General features: G+C 39.5%; 1 protein-coding gene across 4 annotated transcripts; it reads right to left on the reverse strand.

Moving 5' to 3' along the window:
- Positions 1–245: 245 nt before the first annotated feature.
- Positions 246–20056, reverse strand: TRAPPC13 (trafficking protein particle complex subunit 13). Of its 4 annotated transcripts, none has more exons than XM_079995701.1 (13): positions 19919–20056; positions 15110–15178; positions 13955–14054; positions 12308–12392; positions 11737–11864; positions 11241–11313; positions 9437–9481; positions 7536–7553; positions 3886–4019; positions 2876–3074; positions 1496–1596; positions 677–824; positions 246–357 (listed from the first exon to the last, which is right to left on the reverse strand). In XM_079995701.1, the coding sequence occupies exons 1-13, from the start codon at positions 19962–19964 to the stop codon at positions 253–255; spliced, it is 1251 nt and encodes a 416-aa protein (XP_079851827.1). In that variant the 5' UTR covers positions 19965–20056; the 3' UTR covers positions 246–252. The 4 variants fall into 4 exon arrangements, with proteins under 4 accessions (XP_079851827.1, XP_079851826.1, XP_079851829.1 ...); XM_079995700.1 differs by having other exon boundaries at positions 677–827; XM_079995703.1 differs by lacking the exon at positions 7536–7553.
- Positions 20057–20191: the final 135 nt, after the last annotated feature.

The following is a 20191-nucleotide window of genomic DNA, read 5'->3' on the forward strand; positions in this document are numbered from 1 at the left end:
ATGCAAGTAATAATTAGGGCAGCTGCATCATTGGACTCAGGGCTTTATTTCCAAATAGTTTAAAATACATACGGTTGGCTCTTCACAAATAAACTTTTTTAAAAACATTCCAAACATGCCAGATTGAATTGCAAAGGGGCAGTTAAATAAATAAATAAATTCTTTTTTGGATTGCAGATGGTTGTAGTAAATTGCCAGAGGGTTGGGTCCAAAAACCAAAATAGGAAATATTAAAACGAAAAGGGTTCATTTTCAGTTTTCTTTTATTTTGGAAGAAACTACACAGACTTGTGCAATATCATCATACTCGTACGTTCTCTTCAGAAAGGTGTCTGTTAATCTTAAGCCAGAGACAGTCTAAAATGAAAGGGGGAGAAAAAAGGATTGACAATGTGAAACGTAACAGGCTTCTGAACTGGTCGTAAGAGCCCTATAACTCAACAGTATCACCTTATATAGGTCATAAGGACCCCATGCTGCCATTCTTGGAAAGATATTCCAGGGCAATTGGATTTTTCAGTTTCCCTCCATGGGTAGAGAAGGTGGTCTGCCCTTGAAAGGACAGGGGACAAAGGAAAGGAAAGCACACCCCAGCCTTTTGCCCTACAGACACAAGCCCAACAGCTACTCCCTCCAACCCCATATAGGATTGCAATGCCCAAGCGGGAGATCTTACCTGTAGTCCCTGCACAGATGAAAGCAGCGTAAGTGTCAAGTGTAGGGATGAAGTGGGGTGCAGTTTGCCCAGCTGCCTTCCTGACACCCCACACCAGTGAATGGAATTAGTGTTGCACATTTCCAAAACCAGATCCATGGTTCTTTCACTGCTGGATGGAAAAGAATAATAAATTAACATAGATCTCAATTTGTCTAAGGGCCAGTTCATGTGTTTTTACTCCTTTTTCTTTTTCTTTGCTGCCGCCTTTCTATGGTTAGAAAGAAAAGGTTTCAGGGTGATGCATACAGTTGTTAAATGATTTAATGCTTCCAGCAAACCTGTGGCTTAGTGATTGCCCAACAGGAGCCAGCATGATAATTAAAACATGTATTTCTCTTAAATTCTGATTATTAAAAATAAATGGTTTTTAAAATAAATGGTTTAAAAAATGAAGTCCTTATGTAATACAAATACACACATCTTTTTCAGCACATTGGACCAACTAGGTCACTGCCTCTCTTTCCTCTCCATCAATAAAAACCACAAATATTTTTGGAATTCTAAAATCTACTTTGTCCACTGTATCTCAGCAAGTGAGGGGCAGAATTATATATATCTAGGAATGTTCATTTAAAAAGCAAACCACTTCCATCACCTTAAAAATAATTATATATTCCTGCAGTAAGGAAAACCTTGAATGCAAACAGCATTTTAATACATCTAAAACATTGGGTGAATTATCTCTACAAAACTTACCCCTTTGACTGGAAACGGTAAGCAGTTCAAACTACAATTCTTAAAAAATAGAGATGGCAGGAGGGGAAGTAATTTCATTACCTGCAGTTTGTTATTTTACATGTAATATCAAACGGTTCTTCCAGGTTTACAGTGTCCGGAATTGTCTCCAATGAAACCCTGACATCACCATAACCTGGAGCCTAAGAAAGCATTAAAAGTTTAGCAAGGTGCACCCACACCGAAAGGGAGAGAGAGAGGGTGGGGGTGGGGGTGGGGAGACGAGACAAGCAGTAATACTAGAGTAGGAATGGCCATTGTGGTCCCCTTCCGATGGATTCCACTTTCTGCCATCCTCAGCTATGGGCTATTGTAGCTAAGACTGATGGAAGTTATACGGTAATTCACAACAACATCTGAAAGGCACCACAAGTGAATCATAGGATGACATTCTGGAGGAGTTTATGTAACATTACAAATGTCATGTTTATGCTGATGTACTTGGAGTCCTCATTTGGATTTTGATGAACAGGAGCAACCTCAAACATCTTCAGAAAGAAAACATAAAAACTGAGATTTATAGTACAATTCTGGATAGCATTTAAGTAAGTTTTACCCACCGAGATTAAAGAACATGATTTAGGTGCATTAATTTCAATAGGTCTACTCTTGAGTAAAACCTCTACAGCCTTTTCTCCTTATGAGTGCACAAGCCACTGCTTTCAAGAAGTGTTCTATTTAACCATATGTTGATATTTAATTAAACAGGTCTTAGACCACTTTTTAGGCAAAGTTGCTTGGCAAAGCAGTTTACAATCACAGACAAACATTCATCCACAACATTCAGTAGTAAAACAAGTTATGGCAGTCTCATCCCAGGAACATACAAGCCAGCATAACAATAAAATAAGCCATCTAGTTCTCAAAGAGAAGCATGAAACAGGGAGCTGCCTTGGAATGAGTCAGGACACTGGTCAATCTAGTGCAGTATTGTCAACACTGACCAAAAGCAAATTTCAGATGGGATGTTCACAGCTGTGCCTACTGATGTCTGGGACCTTGTGCACGCAAAGCAGATGCTCTATCACTGAGCTATGGTCATTCCCCCAAATAATTAGCATTGGCCCCAAAGACCCTGATGAAAAAAACTGATGTAAACAAGGCATGTTTACAGCTAGCAAGGGAGGAAATATACCTGATCTCACCTGGAATCAAATTCCGTATTTGGGGTGTGGACCGCTGAAAAGAATCTGTTCTATGTTCCAGCATGTATATATATATCTGGTCTTATAAATTGTAATATTAATGAGAACTTGAGAAGAATCCCGATGGATCACATCAAGGTCTATTTACTCCAATATTGTTTTTACAATTTCTAAATTTTCCTCCCAGCACCTGATATTCAGAGGTAAACTGTATCTGCACAGGCTCTTCACTACTTCCCCTTCTGTCTTTAAAGAGAATCTTCTGAAAAATACTTACCATTCGTTGGAGCTGGCTGGTTTGCAACCTTCCCCTTTCGCCCAAGTTGGTCTTCCATACTATATCAAGCTTTCCAATGACTGTCACACCTTTAATAACGCCAGCTTTCTCTGCAAACTCTTGCTTTGGTTTAAGACAGTAAAGATACTGTCGAGTATCCATGGGTTGCAGATACGTTCTTGAACCAAATGTTGACACACTGGAAGAGAAGGGGCAGGTTTACCTTAGCTTGTACCTCAAAATTGGACTTTTCAACAAAAATCCAGTGAATTCTGGATTGGCTATCAGATTCAATTTTCAGTTGCCTCCGGAAGTTTTAAGGAAATCAGGCTTAGCAGAGAAAAAAAATTAAAAGACAAGCAAGATTTTTTGCGAAAGTTTGGAAGGGAGGAATATAGGAATGGGGGAGGCCTCAAACTGGCTAGACCACCTGTTTTGCTATGCTACACTGGACTATATTCTACAGTAATCTTGATACAAATGGTGGTGATAGTTAAGAGAGCTCATAGAAAATGAACTGAGGTATATGCCAATGTTTGAAATTAAAAGCAAATGTAGCAAGGTCATCAAGATACCACAGTAAGCAGTATGACACAGAATTATACAGTCGTACCTTGGTTCTCGAACGGAATCTGTTCCGGAAGTCTGTTCAACTTCTGAAAACATTCGAAAACCAAGGTGCGGCTTCCTGCAGGAGCTTCCTTGCACTCAATTGGAAGCCGCAGAAGCCGTGTCGGACATTCAGCTTCCAAAAAAAGTTGCAAATCAGAACACGTACTTCTGGGTTTGCGGGGTTCGAGAGCCAAGATGTTCAAGTCACAAGGTGTTCAAGAACCGAGGTACGACTGTACTCTGTGCCCATAATACAAGGAACCACAGCAAAGAGCATCCATTTGCAAGAACAGCTTCATCAGCGCACGTATAGCTTCAGTTTTTAGTATATGAAGACACAAGCACCATGATGCGTGACTGTAGCCAGTACTGTATGAAGAAGCAAATAAGGCCCTTACCTCTCCTCACCTTGGCTGACTGCATTTAATTCTGCTACGTTGTACATAATAGAAGGTTCCAGTGACACCTTCTCCATGAACATTGGAGAGGTTGTGATATTCTGAATCTGAGCTTCCAAAAATACTTCATCAGTCTAAAAGAGCAGAGAAAACGCCTAAATAAAAAAATAATCTCAACTGACAAAACGCTCCAGCATCTCAAGTGTTTGAAAAACATTAAACCACAAACGCAGTTAGTTCATGCCTGAAAATCAAAGGTAACAGTCATTAAATGCGAGAAAAGTCTTTATCCCAACAGAGAGCAGTAGAAGCAAAAATGTTAGTCAACTGGAATAGTGCTGAACAATGGATTTGGGAAAACTTTGTCATATTTTCCTATTCTAAGGTAGTGTCTATATGGCCTAAACTGGACTTGCAAGCTGAGCTCCAACGGTCCACATCAATTCAGATTTTCTTTTAAAAGGAAAGAAATAACACTTTATAAATGTAAAATGAGTGCAATGCACAACAGACACATGCCATGCCAGATTAATGATGCACCAGGCTGCATACAAAGAAAATATTGTTAATAGGTGTTTTTTTAAGTGTATGAACTGTTACAGGGGTTTAGAGGCATGCTACACAAACTGTTCACATTGACCTAAGAACTGCTCTAGTCTCTGCTATAAACTTTCATAATGGCACGGAGCTTAATATTCTACTACCCCAACAACCTTATTTCTGGTTCTAAGACACCTAGTGTCCTTCCCATCTCAAGAATTAAAGAACTTGATGCAATTATCAACTGCATGTCCCTTAACTGGGGACATGGTACAAACGTGATCTGTTTACATGTCTCTGCAAGATCTCAGTCCTGCAAAGCAGTGTGACGTATCTGGCAGTTCAAAGCTGCAATCAAAACCTGCTGACAATCAAAGGGATGCCTGCAGGGGAGGAACGATGGGAGCCGCTTGATCAAAGGCTCCAACATCATATCTGATTACAGGCATGTGGAGGCCCTGTGTAAAATGGAAAATCCCATCAAGTAAAAGGGGCATACTTGGTTTTTGTAACTGAAAACAGGATAGCCTCATACCTATTTTCCACTGTTTGTCAAAAGTTGAGTTGGAACTGGATGTTGACTAGTGGTGGCAAACTGTAAAACAATTCCAGCCCCTCACATTCCATGTTTGGAGGGCCATCAAAAGGCAATGGATGGCCCTCCAAACAACATGGAATGTGAGAGGCTGGAATTGTTTTACAGTTTGCCACCACCAGTCAACATCCAGTTGACTGTAAGATTAGCCACAGTTTAGAATATTGTCTGATTCTTAAACAGTGGTTAATCTAAGACAGAAATACTCCCATTCAGGCTCTTTGCTGGGAGATCAGCAAACTTTTAGGTAAATTACCTATTAGACAAAATTCCTGGAGTCTCTTTGGCAGCAGAAAAATTCCTGTTAGTTGCTGAGAAGACCAGAAAGCAACAGGTGAATAAAGGTTTGATCTTTATTGTCCTAGAAATTGTCTTTCTGGGGTTATCATGTTATGCTGATGTCACCTAACACTGTATTAGATCTGTACTTTTGGTTAATTTTGGCCTATTAACTGTATTAAAAAAAAGGTAGTGCATGTTGTAAAATAGAAGCAGCAGCTTCTGGTCTTCTCAGATTAGAAGGAGGGGAGTATTATGTATTCAAGCAAAACACCAATGACAAATAAAATTCAGTTATTTTGCTTTTAATTTTTTTTTTAAAAAAACCTTAAGTACTATCATGTCTTCTAGCACTAGGGATTTAATATTTTTCTACTCTTCTGAAAGAATATCCCATAAATCCATTGCTTACATCTTGTGTTTTCCAAATTTCCCATCAGTGTCTTTTAAAACAGCAACCACCAGAAATTTAGCAAGAGCCAAGTTGAGGGAAGAAAACAAAACCAAGCAGCATAATGAAAAAGCAAGGTAGCTTACAATGACGTAGGGGTTGATTAGTCTCACTCTCACGATTAGTCTCAATAGCATGATTTGATCAGAGCGCTTCACAGCAAATTTCCTGGATTATTATAGCACACACATTAAGATTTGAACTGCAATTACACCGTTAGACTCATTGGCACATGCATTCATAAATTTGAAAGGAGTTTTAATAAACATATAAAGAAAGATGTGAAATATCTTGTCTCTCTCCTCCCATCCAGTGTCTTCATAAAAACAGCAGATAACAGAAATTTTGCCATGATTTAATACAAAACAAGCCTACATGCAAGGTTCTGTGTACTTTTATACCACCAAATACAGGAAACACTACCAGGTAAAGACCACTATACTAGGCATTCCAAATAGTGAGAAATATATAAATTACGTAAGGAAATTTGCACAATGCATTGGAAGGAAAATAGGCATTAGCAGAATTTTGTGAAGTTCTATACTAGTCAATTAAATGATTTTTTAAAAATTGCTTTTGAGGGCCATACCCTCAAGAATGGTCTTTCCACATATAAACCTACTTGGGACTCTTAAGATAACCCAAGGTCCTTCTCTGTGTGCTCCCATTTAAGTGATGCTAAGATGGTAGCAATGAGATAACAGGTCTTTCCAATAGTAGCCTCCTGCTTGTGCAACACTTGCATTTGATCTAGTAGGCTCTTCGCACGTCATTGGAGGAGAGAAGATATTCTTGCTTACAATAGACTATTGTGGATGTACGTAGTTAGCATGCAGTCTTGCCTTAATGGATACATTTGCTACGTATTTTATTTTGCTTTGGTTAGAAGTAAACTTGAGACTTCCTTAGCTGTGGAAGTGATGAACAAATCTAATACTAGGCTTGTGTAAGAGATTTTATAGCCAGTGAATTTCATTTCACTTGTTCACATGATATTCTAGCCTGCACTATAAAAGCCCTTCTGGGAATGGAAAATACTTTCTGCATGCAGAAGGATAGATTGGCCTCCAACCCAATACCTTCAATTTAATGCAATTTATTATACAACTTTAATTTTCTTTTTGCATAACTCATTCTGGCTTTGTGAATCATCAGACAGGCCCAGAACTATTCCAGACCATGACACCCCACTCTAGTCACTCATGACAAATCACACTTTCAGCATCAGAGACAATAGACCTCCGAATATGAGTTGCTGAGGTTCACAGCTGGGAAAGTACTATTATGTTCATGTCCTACTTGGGGGCTTTTCATAGGCATCTGGCTGGGCACTGTGAGGACAGAATGCTGAACTTTGGTCTGGTCCAGCAGAGCTGTTCTTATGTAAAAAAAACAAATGTTTCATAAGATTTGCAGAAAACTGAATTTTTGCCCAATGAAACATGTGCACCCAACAGAAATTACAACAAAAAGAGCCTGGCCCATGTGCTTTTGTAGCCTCAACAGTATGCCTCTAGGAATATCATTGTTGCTCTGTGGTCAACAATTAATTTCCTAGTCACAGTAGTTTACTGAAATATTTATTCAGTACAGAAGTCTGAACTGCAAAATACTGTTAAACAATGGATGCAAGGAGAGAGCTAGTATGGGGAGAAAGGGGAAACAAGCCAATATCTATGGGTACAAACATTGCTTTTCCATTATGTTTTCAAAATAATGTTAGTAACAGGCAGAAAGACAAACAGAAGACAAGCATACATATTTATAAATAATAAATAAAATTACCACAGAACTGAGGTCACTCTAATGGGAAAATAAAAAAGAAAACATTAGAGAAATTAGGGTTAAATGTTAAAGAAAAAAAGGAGGACAACTAAGTTTCAAATAAAATGCATCTTTCTGCATTTTTTTTGGTACTTTCTAAACAAGACAGCATTAGTAAGAGAGAAATGTAAACTGGCAATAAAAATAAAAGGCTCACTATTAAGAAATCTTATTTCTAAATAAGACCATGTCAGCATATGGTATAATGAAGAAATAAATTATGTGAAATGGCAAACACAGGGAGTGCACAATGAACACAATGATAAACCAGTACATGCTCACAGAAGAAGTCCATTACTTGGCTGAATACTTCCATATGGGGGGGAAACTGAGGACCCGTTAATCTTACAAATATTCTCTTAATGCACAAAGTTTTAAATATGGGAAGGAAACCTGTTTACTGATGACTCTCGGGTTTTTAATTGAGCCAGTCTGCATATTAACTGCATGTATTTATACATCGTTCTATAACAAAAGCTCCCATTGTAATTAACAAGCTACAAGAAAATTGAAAGCACCATTGGAAAAGGACAAGTGCTAAAATGCACCTCCCAATGAATTGCCTTTCTTCAAAAGCTTAATTCGGTACCATAACAACCTTTACATTTATCAATCCCCCCACCCCCTTTATGCTAGGTATCTTTAAATATTGTTTGGCCAACAACTCAGGGAATTACCAACCCCATCACTGGCACAAGTACACTTGCAGAGCATCTCTGTCAGAGGCACTGTGCCTTTAAGACCCAAAGGTCTTTCTATAATTCATCAAGTTGCACCTATCTCAGGATGGAGATGCAGTGATGGGGAAATCCGCACCCGCTGCATTACTGTCACACAGACCTGATAAGTAATTCTACTCTGGCATATCACCTAGTTTTAGTTTACTTAACATCAATAATGTTAAGTAAGGTAGCTGCCTTTTTGACTAAATCTGAACCACAAGTTTATCCAGTTGATAATGAAACAAATGTTTTTAAAATGGATTATAACTAAATATGCAGCCACATTTTCCCCAAATGGTGATGGCAATGACAAATGGATAGATTAAGTGAGGAGGAGAGCAAGGTGTAGATTTGTACTCACCTGTTTTCCTCGCCCTCGGCCAGGAAAGAGGGCAAGATCATTATATTTTTCCAAAGATGTAATAGCTAGGCAGCCATTTTCTATAGCTGGCATACAGAAATTTTATGCCAGAATCATAGAACTGTAGAGTTGGACAGGAAACTGAGGGTTACACAGTTCAACTCCCTGCAATGCAGGAATCTCAACTAAAGCATCCCTGAGAGAGGGCCGTCCAAGCTCTGCTTTAAAACCTCCAAGTTAGGAGAGTCCACCACTTTCTGATGGACTCTGTTCCACTGTTAGCATGCCCTTCGGGGTATTTTGTAGTTTCTTAGTAGCTTTTAACATACAACTTGGTTTATTATTAAAAAAAAATAATAATACTGTAAGTACAGTTAAACAAATTCACTCCTTCACCTAGTTTTCAAACAATCCTTTCAGCTCTATTTTCCTAAGTTTATCTCCTCAGATTTTTGTCTTTTTCTATTTTGTGGCTATTCCAGCTAATAAAAAGTGCCTAAGTTCAAACTGCCAACACCTGTCAATTCTAAAAGACAAACGATTAATATTATGTAGAAAGGAATAATTTTAAAATGCTTTGCCAGGTGAGAAAGTTCTGTTTATTTGTCTGGGTTTAACAGAACAGATAATGAAATGGGCCTATTATATCTCAAATGGGAGATCTAGATCTATAATCCTGAAAAAGAACCACCATTTTAATTCCCAATATAACAAGTTTTCACTAAGAGCCTGTTCAGAATTTTGGACACCAAGCACTAAATACAATATTCTGCATTTACCTCAGCATTGTAGAACTTTGTTTTCACATCAAGCGGTTTGAGGACCTGTTTGAAAAAAGAATAAATACTAAAGGGAGATTTATCAAACTCCTTCATCAACACTAAGTACTACCTGTTTCTGAGTAATTCAAAAGTAAAGTTATTAACTTGCGTCCATATAAGCAAACCCCAAAGTTTACTTCAGTGGAAGAACCCAGCTTACTCATCCCACTTTTTCTTTCCTATGTCTACAGACGCTTCCACATTTTGATCAGGTAAAAGGATTTTACAGTAGCATGGCAAAAAACCTCTCCCACAAAAGTTATTTTTATACCAGAGTGTCATATAGGTCACGATCATACCCTTTAATATAATGATGCATTTCAAAATTAGCAGTTTTAATTTCCACAAGCTTTAATTAAGAAATGCTGTTCTTTCCCAGCTTCTGCTGTTGGAAGGAAGTCAGCCAGTGGCAAATAAGCTGCAAGCAATTACACTATCAATTGCTGGCTAAGCTTCCTAATTAAAGGAGCAAAGCATATCAATTATCAGGTGTTATATACGCGACGAATAAATAAAATCTTTTCATTTGCATATCAGCGATTCTGACCCTGAAATCAAGACAAACTGCAAATAGACTTAAATTATTCTTATTAAATAATTTGTTTGCATGACACTTTAATGCATGAGTTTCACCTTTAAATCATAGTGAAGTATATGGAAATACTTGTGCATGTTACTAAAAACAGAGGTGCTTTGCTCCTTCCCTGCTCCTCCCGGAAACAAGAGAGCAAGAGACGAGAGGAGCACCTGCAGTTTCAGAAGCAAGCAGTAGCACTCTGCACCTTCACCTCCAGAACAATGCTGAAATTTAGCTATGTTTTCAACAAGGGTCACCTGTGGAGTAACTACTGTTTAACTCTATGTTTGCTACCTGTCATATCTTCACGACTTTATGATTGAGCAACTATACCTTTGACAGATGTGGGACAGGCAGAAATTCAGCAGATGCCACTACCTTCATCTCTGCAAGTTCATGCTAGGAAAACTACACGTCTTCATTTTTTGCTCATTATGTAGCTGTTAAAAGGCACAGGAACCCCATATCCTTATGATACCTGATTCCTCTATGTACAGACACCTCACTCCTCAGAAGGTATTTTCTGTAATGCTGTTCTGGGGTTTCTACCCTAAAAGCCAAACTTCCAAATCAAAACTCTTCGCTTGGTTATTTTTAAAGTTACCAGGACAGAACCCAGATAAGGTTCCCCACTTCTAAACTCCGTGAGGTATTGGCATCCCTGGTTTCTGCAACTTTACCCATACCTACCTACCTACCTACCTACCATCATCCATTCATTCATTCTGGATTAATTCCAATCTGTCTCTGACTTGGCTTACAGACAACTTGGTAGATGACCTATGATAAGGAGTGGACTGACAGAGTATAGTAGACTGACAGAGTATAGAATCAGTGGCTACTGATTCTATTGACTTTCTGGGGTTCAGCCTGGAAGACATGGTGCTACGATAGCTCTGGTCATTTCTAGAGGGATGGACCTAGAAGGTGCTGCTGGGGGGACTTCTGATTCACATTATGGTACTAGCCTCTCTTGCACTTCACTTCAACGCTGATGCGAACTTGTACCGACAAACCCAACATTAAAAGAAACCTTAACAACAACTGCACCACCACCACCAAATTTGCCCCAGATAAATTCTGGGGAAAGTTGCAAGCATGGGCAGCATAGAAGAGACAGAGAGATAGACAAGGGTTAGATATCTTCATTCACAGTCAACACTGCCAGCTATGTCAGCTTAATACCTGAAATTTGAAGAACTTTCTGAAGTACATCTTCTCACCTGTCTGTGTGGTGTAGCTTACCGCACACACTAAGCTGAAAGAGACAAATGATTCAGTGGGGTTTAACTAGTTTTCAGTCTTGCTTGTGTTTTCAGGTTGAGAGAATGGGGAGAATGGAGAAATGGAGCAAATGATGCAAATTTGCAATTCATCTCCTTTGGCATTTTTTTTAATTTTTTTTACAGATGGGAAAAACTAAATTAAGTTTACAGATGGTTTTAGACTACCAGAAACATTTCTGTTAATGCAAGGCACCATTCCCCCCGGGACCAATTGCAGCCCTCTGTGCCGTATCCTATACTGCTCTAGGAGTTCCCCATAGCTTTCGAAAGGCTTTTTTGGAGTGTGGGAGACACATCAGGAAGGAGGGATTGGCAACAAGCAGGTGTCCTGCCTTTGGCAAGCTACTGTTAGATACAACCCTATGAATTGGGGGTGGAAGTATAATGTGTCTTACATGTGCGTTCCTATTTCCTTTACTTCATGGTGTATTACATCATCGATACAACAGTCTTGTTTGAGTTCTGCCACTGCAGCACTAGAGGCTGAAAGGTTTAAACGCTGTGAACTTGTCTGTAGATCAGCCTTGGAATTAAGAACAAAAAACTCTTCAATAAAAGAGAGGTTGAATTTTATTATTGAAAATAGTTTTTCATTGCTTTAACTGATTTTACATTCCATCCTCCCCAAGGCATTCATTGAAAATCTGGGCACAGTCCACTGAGAAGATGTGATGCCCGAGCATCCCAAAAGCTAACATGTACTCGTAATGTTCTCTTGCACGATTGTGGTTGTACAGTAGAACTTTCCGTTGGAATATACTTGGTAAGAAAAGTACAGAACAAACTTACTTTCAGACTGCCTCAAAAATATATAGCAAGCAAAAAGAATATGCCTTTATAATTTGCCCTGTTACCTTTAGATACACCCCTATTGTTTTTGTTCAAAGTTTCCTTCAATTAGAAAAACGTTAACTGATTAATTACCTTAACAACACACTTAAAACTACTTGATAAGAACAAACATACCTTTACCAAAATATCTTTTACCACTTGGTTACTGTCATTATGTACACTGATGTAGCTGGAAAATGTCTCTCCTAAGAATATATTTCTGTTCAAGAAGGGAGGAGAAAAGAGAACTGTTAAAACCATTGCTTTGAATAAATCTCTAAAATCTATTATTGCCACTTTTAACAACAGCATGGACTTCTGTTATCGTACCATGAAAGCCATATTTATAGAGTTCCATTTTTGCATCTTCTAGCATTGATGTTATTGCATGCACATGGCTAAAAGCCTCTGAAGACAATCTTGTGGTTTCAGTATTTAACATAGTGCCTAAGCACAGCACTATGTTGACAAGAACAAACAAAATGACAATAAGTAAGCTAGTCTGAGCTAACTAAGGCACACAGCATGGATGTGTACAGTGGTGCCTCGCAAGACGAAATTAATCCGTTCCGTGAGGCTCTTCGTATAGCGGGTTTTTCGTCTTGTGAAGCAAGCCCAATGACAGCTTAGCGGATTAGCGCTATTAGCGGTTTGGCGGCTTTTAGCGGTTTGGCGGCTTATCAGTGGATCAGCTGATAAGCGGCTTAGCGGCTTAGGAAAAGGGGGGGAAAGGGGGGGAACCCGCAGGAACTCACAAGACATTTTCGTCTTGCGAAGCAAGCCCATAGGGAAATTCGTTTTGCGAAGCGCCTCCAAAACTGAAAACCTTTTCGTCCAGCGGGTTTTCCGTCTTGCGAGGCGTTCATCTTGTGGGGCACCACTGTATATGAGTATGTTGTGTAGATTTTAAAAGGGAATTAGGGAGATTTGTGTGTGGAAGATAAGGATAACATGATGGCTATATGACACCTCCAGGTTCATAGGCAACACCACTGGCTGGGGAATCAAGAGTGGGAAAGAATTATTGTCCTTACATTCTGCTTGCAGGCTTTCCATAGCTATCTGATCGGTCACTATGGGAAAGAGGACGGTGGACTAGATAGGTTTAGTCAAAAGCAGAAGGGCTGTTCTTATATTCAAAATCAGGGTCTGGTAGTTGCTAGCTTTACTTTTAACTCACCACCTTTGTTTAACAGTAAAGATCTCTTCATGCTTCATCCAATGACTGTTTACTCAGAGGTACCACTGATTCAAAGTTAGAAACCATAATAGATGGCTTTCTAACCCTGTAACGCAAGAGGCCCTTGGAAACAGTTTGTGGCAGGGGGAAATTAAGAATAATAATAGACTTTATCCATAGGAAGGACAAGGAAGATAGGCTTAGGCCACAGTCCTAAGAGCAAGGGTCAGCAACCTATTTCAGCCGTGGGCCGGTCCACTGTCCCTCAGACCATGTGGTGGGCCGGATTATATTGGGGGGGGGATGAACAAATTCCTATGCCCTACAAATAACCCAGAGATGCATTTTAAATAAAAGCACACATTCTACTCATATAAAAACACACTGATTCCCAGACCATCCGCAGGCTGGATTGAGTAGGCAATTGGGTCGCATCCGGCCCACGGACCTTAGGTTGCCTACCCCTGCCTAAGAGCATTCTAAGTTGGAAGCAAGTACAACTGAAACCGCTGGTATTTACAATATTAGGACAGTTCTGCACAGGACTAGAGATCATAAAACAATTATCTCAACAAATCTACACATCTATATACAATTCTTACCCAAAATTCTGAGGCAAAGTCAACATTTCCCCAAGCATTAATGTTTCTGCTCCTTTTACTGTGGAAGGATCATCTTTCATTAACTGGTTAAACAGATCTCCTACAGTAATATAAAATTATATGTCAGGTCAACTACCGTATATTGATATTTCTATATAAACTAATTAAATACTTTAATTGATTAGCCACTGGCTTTTAACTTATTATAATATATTTTCATCTGAACATACGATTGAAAATACATGTGAAGTGGCATTCCTGTTAGAAGGAAGGGACATTTAATCTTTTTGATATACTAAATGGCAGAGTTCTAAACAAGCACCTCTAAGCAGTTTTGTAATATGTATAAACAGCAGTTTAAACAGACTTTTTGTAGTTCCTTGAATTTTATTGTTTCTTTAAAAAAAACACCAATAAAACATTCAACAGTAATTTATCTGCTATCTTTGGAAGGAAAAGTGACCCAGAAACTTCTTGGCAAACATTGGCTCCAGTTCTCATGAATTCTTGCAAGACCTGCTAGCTGAGATCTTCTGATTTTTGTTGTTGTTTTGAAAGGCTATCATTTCATGTCTCTCAGTTCTATGGGGTGTTACAGGGAAAGTATTCCATGTGGGCATACATGGCAATAAATGAAGCAATGCCAAAAAAAGGAAAATAAATTTTAAGTTTCTGTACTCTGGTTTGAAAAAGAAGGGATCTGAAATGTCCATGTGCTCCGCATAGTGGTGAACATCAATCATTCCACATTACTGAGTTTTTAGCTTGCTAGGACTGTGCTAACACACCCACACTCCCACTATGCTGATGACTGGGGACTTACGATGGTGCATAAGTGTGTTCCTACTGGCCTCTGCCAATGGAGAGAAACATGCAATAACCTGTACATTGTTAGCAGAAAAGTTTCCTACAGAACCCAGGTTTCATGAAGTATCGCAATTGCACTGGTTCACACACAGGCAAACTACTGGTCACAATCCCTGAGCTTTAACTTAACTACAATATTTGACACTGGTGTTGTTCAGCAACACTCCACACATTCAAGTACAGTATTTTCAGGTATACACTGGCCTAACAACAAATCTAACAGCAGTGTGCCTCTATATGTAGATCTACCAGAGTTTGCGTATTATTTAACACCATAACAAATTTTACCTGGCAAGTCTCTCTCTTCACAGGTCACAGGAATATTGGTGAACAATGTAGGTTTGGTCAGCCTCATTACTGTGAATTTAGAAAGCAAATTCCACATTAATCACACACCTCATCACCAGGACTTCACTAGAAGCTCAACATATTTAACTTCAAAATAAGAACCATAAGACCTGTTTGGATATTACGGTACCTTGTCCCTGGAATTCTGCCCAAGTTTTATGTATTTTGTTTGTTTGTACTGAGCACAAGAAAAGGAGATGAAATTGGGCTTAATGTGAAAACAACTAGAAATGCAGGAAGTGTTCATTCACATAGATACTTGAGCTAAGACAAAAAGCATGCATATCCATTTTTTTAAAATCCCACCAATAATATTTTTTTAAAAATGTTTTAGGATAATCATGGATAACTGCAAAAATCATTTTAACAAAACACAATACTCATAACCGCCTTGATCCTTATCCAACCATGTTGAGAGTACCATTTGTAAGCAGTTGTTTGGTCCAAAGGATAGTTGACTCCCCCTAAGGCAGACTGGGGGGGCAGGGAGGTTTGCAGTCAACCAAAGCTTTCCCCATTCATTCAAATGTAGATATTAAGGCTGGACCAGGGCCTGTAAACTATCGATTGTAGACCCTCCAAGTGTCCCTATTTTCCAGGGACAGTCCTGGATTTACAGAAGCTGTTCAAATTTCTGATTTTATCCCAAAATGTCCTGCTTTTCCTTAGTATGTCCCAATTTTCATCAGAGATATATTGGAGGATATGGAGTTATCCAACCCCTGAAGATAGCCCTGTACAGGGAAGATTTTTAATGTTTAAAGTTTTACAGTATTATGTTTTTATATATGTTGGAAGCAGCCCACAGTTGCTGGCGTAACCCAGTCAGATGCTGAGGTATAAAAAGAAGAATAAGAAGATAGAATAGGACATTCCTATTTTTATCGAAGAAATGTCGGAGGGTATGTGATTGCAATAGAATTTGCTTACAAATGACCATGTTTAGATGGCATACATTTTCTAAGGACTGCTAAGAACACAAAGAAGTCTTGCCTCTGTACAGAACATAATGGCCAGTAGGACAGCATTCTGCCCACTGCCGATGTGACTACAATCTATAGGAAGCAAAAATGTAGGCCAAACACACAAAAAGGGAAACAAATATATCAGCATGATGGACTTCATAAAATTAAAGTTTAGAAATTATTACTCCAACACAGCAGCCTTTCTTTTTATTGTTCATTAATTTTAGACAAATCATTCCAAACAAATGTTTTTTCCTCTAATTTTCAATAAATCCATACTCTGAAAAAAGTCAATCCTCTAATCAAAGGGTACATATATAGAGAACATGACTTACTATAGCTCAGAATCTTGAGTTCTTTCTACGTGAGCGAAGAAATATACAAGGAGGGCTTCTAATTTAAATAAAATGGAAAATGCCCAAGATAAGCTAATTACTTCCCTTCTGCCCCCCCACCACCACCACAGATTTTTTTCAAAAACATTGTAAGGCAACAAAGTGTATTTAAAATATAACATTTCACAGAAAGTAGCAATGCCTTGTTATAAAGCTACAGACTATGTATGATTCCATATTTGTGAACAAACAAATTTATTTTCCCCAAAAGGTTTAATTTTTCTCTAAGGTTGTTGGCAACATATTCACAGTACAGTATATCACAGAAAACTGAAATCTGCCCTTCACATCTCTGGATCGTAGCATTACAAGATGGCAGTTCATTGTGTTTGATCATCTTGTTGAGCTTTACCCAAATGTCCTCCAACGTTTGACTACCAAATGTAGATGGTTCTATTATCCACTGGGCTCTATAGAATGCATGGAGCTTTAATTTGTCTAAAGTGCTCTGCAGTTCTCTAGATAAAGGAAGAATCTTGTCTTTGAGCTTGGTGTTGGGAAGAGACACACTCCAAGACCTTCTCAGCTTCTGCTTGCTGCTTGATGTTTGCTTTTCCAAATTGCTTAAATTGTTTCTTTCATGCTCAGCTTGCAAACACTTCCCAGCTTTTACATCAGGATCAAATTCCTTAAGCCCTGCAGTACAGTCATAAGATGGGGAGCAGCAAGCAGTTTCTATGGCTGCAATATGTTGTTTCATTTGCTCTACTTCTTCACCAGAAATAACTGGAGCGATTCTTTTAGGTTTGAGGGGAAGTTGACGCAAGTCATTTGGAAACCAGGGTATGAAACTTGGGAGCTTCCTAACAGGAAATTCTTTCAGTGCCTCTTCTGCGATTCTTTGCAATGCTGCAGGGTCCCTTTGCCATGCTCGATAGTGTAGAATCACCTCCATGCTTGTACAACAGGAATCCACATGTTCTTATTTTAAATGTTTCTTGGACAGCAGCTTCATCACTAATGATATAATCACTTAAAAGAATCTTTTCATGCCATGTGCTGTGCAGTTCAGAAGAAAACAGGACCTAGAGCAGAAGTATTGCAAGTAATAAGACATGCTAGCAGTTTTCCCACTAAAGTTCACCATCATGTTGACGCAGTTATCGCTAGAAAATGCTATAGTAAGTGTAATGGACGGCAAACGTATGCAGTTGGAAACCCAAACCACAACAGCACCCCCTCGGACTTATAGTTTTTTTGTTTCTGTCAGACATCTGGGTTTGCTGCAACTGCTAATTCAAACCCGAATGCTACATAAGTTTCTCCAATACAGAAATTAAACAAGTGAGATGGCCCTACTGTAAGGGAGCTGTGATACACCACCAAATTTCTGAACTTCTGTGAGTGCCAAACAACATGCTGTCTTAAACATATATCTCGGCATTGCACAACTGTTTCCTTCCAACTCTAAAGTGGCTTCCCAATTGTGGAATGCCCTCCCCTCACAGACTCAGCTGATGCCAACGCTGATCGGTTTTATGCATCGTGTAGACATCCCTATCTGAGCAAGCATTTTGAAGGACTGGATATGTTTTCTCATCCTCATGGTGTGATATAAATCAGATTTATTGTTGTACTGGTTTGCTTTTTCAGATTGTTTATTTTTATTGCTAAACAAATAAATAGCAGTCACAGAAGGGGCAGAATCAGGAACATGGGCTGCAGTGCGTGGGGGGGGTTAACCCTTTTACTTCCACACTGTGGCCCTGATGACAATTTCTTCACATACTGTTTGTCACAGGCAGGAAGCTTTCATGCAGTAGTAGTAGCTGTTGCTTATGACTCCTAAGAAGAAGGAAGGATAGCAGAGTTGGAATGTTACTATAGTAGGATAATAATTGAAAAAAGAGGAAGAGAAGCTGGGAGGACTGAAATTATTCATGTTCATGGTAACATCTGAAGTGTATGCATGCACATGGGGTCACAATTTTAGACTGGATAGTGTTCCAAGTACTGTCTATGTTATTTGTGTTGTCACAGATGAAAGTTAGCCTTAGAAGCAGGAAGGCAAAAAATGTTTTAAAAGAGATTCCTGGAACCATTCTTCCACAAATCTGCATCTTTGGGTCCTTACTTTGAAGGTCCCCCTTTTTTCTTGCTTGCTCTGCAATTCTTTAGAGCATCTACTCCACAGTGTGTATGTACTTTCTCTCTTTAGTGTTCCTTGCTGGCAACTACAGAAATATATATTGCCATGAAATGCCTTTAAAGCATTTCTGCCTACAGAAGTGTATTGGGATTGTGCTTTGTGATGCTCATACACTCCACTTCCCCATAAGGAAAATATTTCAAAAGAGTTGCCTTTTTCATCAACTCATTATTTGTAAGAACTTGAGGGGATACTGGGACAGGAGATAGGAAGGGTTCTAATTTCAACAACTGCTTAGGTACTGGTCCCAATCAATGCACTCTCCACACATCCTTCACAGCTTTTCTGGTACTCTTAGTGGCCATTTTTTCTCAGGAGAATGTTTCCATGTGGTAAACTCATACAACTGAAACTTCAAGGAAGCAGGTGAGAACTAGTTCCATTAATCTTGTTCTTCCATCTGAGGTTGCAGAAATGGGTTTGGTTTTTTCCTAAATAGCTTGTGTTGTGTTACAAAGAAAGGATATATATTGGAAGGACTGAGGGATTTCCTCTTTAGCAGCTGATTGTATCTAAGGCTTGACAGATTTTTATTTATTTTTTAGTTCAAGGAAATGTTCCATTTTCTGGGAGCTGACGAGAAGATAACAGGCACCCCCTTTTTCAAAGCTCACTCCCAGAGCAGCTGTATAATATTGCAGCCCCGCTTGCTTTAGAAATGTTTACACACCACCCATCTCTGAAACTTGTTCTGCAGCAACATTGTCCCTCTTGAGTCATAGCTGGGCAAGCGCAAGAAAGGCCTGCCAACTGAAGATTTCGCAATGGATTTTGAGATGCAGTTCTTGCTTATACAAAACTGCACAAAAAAACAAGAACACCTTACCATTTCCTAGGGAAGCGATGATGTCCTTATCTTTTAAAAGAAATCTGAAAACGTTGGGAGATTCCCCGTCCTGAGTGCACACTCTGGCTTGAACCAATGAGGCTGGATCTAGGGTCACTTTCCGAGCTCTTTATTCAACAACGTGCCCTGGCAGGTGGAATAAGGAACCGACCTTTTGAAAAGGATAGCCCACTTCTCCTGCAAATTAGCTTTGGGCCACCAACCTGCCGATCCCTCCCAGGTTTAATTGCCTTAGACCCACCCGCTTTGGTCTCCTAAAAACAGCGGCCAAGGGAGCCGCCGCAGAAAGGAAGCGGGGCTGGATTCTCTTCTTCTGGTCCCTTGCAGGATTTGCTTTTCAGCTGCTAAGCCCCAGGCCAAATCCCAAGGAGCGGAGGAAGCGAGAGCGAGTACCTTTCAGGGCCAAGAGATGCTCCTGCTTGGGCTGGGTAACATCCATCGCTGCAGCCGCTCCCGGGCCTCTTCCTCCTTTACGGAATCAGCCGAGGCCCAACTTCCTCCGGCCGCGAACAAGAGGTTCACTCCCCGCCGGCTTTGGCCCGCTTCCTTCTCCCAGCTGTGCTCCTCGCAATGCAAGTCGCCTCCGCAATCGAGCCAGAAACTACAATCCCCAGCGTGCTCTTTGGATCGTCCGTATCTCCATAGGCGCCTCTGCTTGCTTTTATT

Source organism: Podarcis cretensis (genome assembly GCF_951804945.1).
Source record: "Podarcis cretensis genome assembly, chromosome: 11".
Taxonomy (NCBI): Eukaryota; Metazoa; Chordata; class Lepidosauria; order Squamata; family Lacertidae; genus Podarcis; species Podarcis cretensis.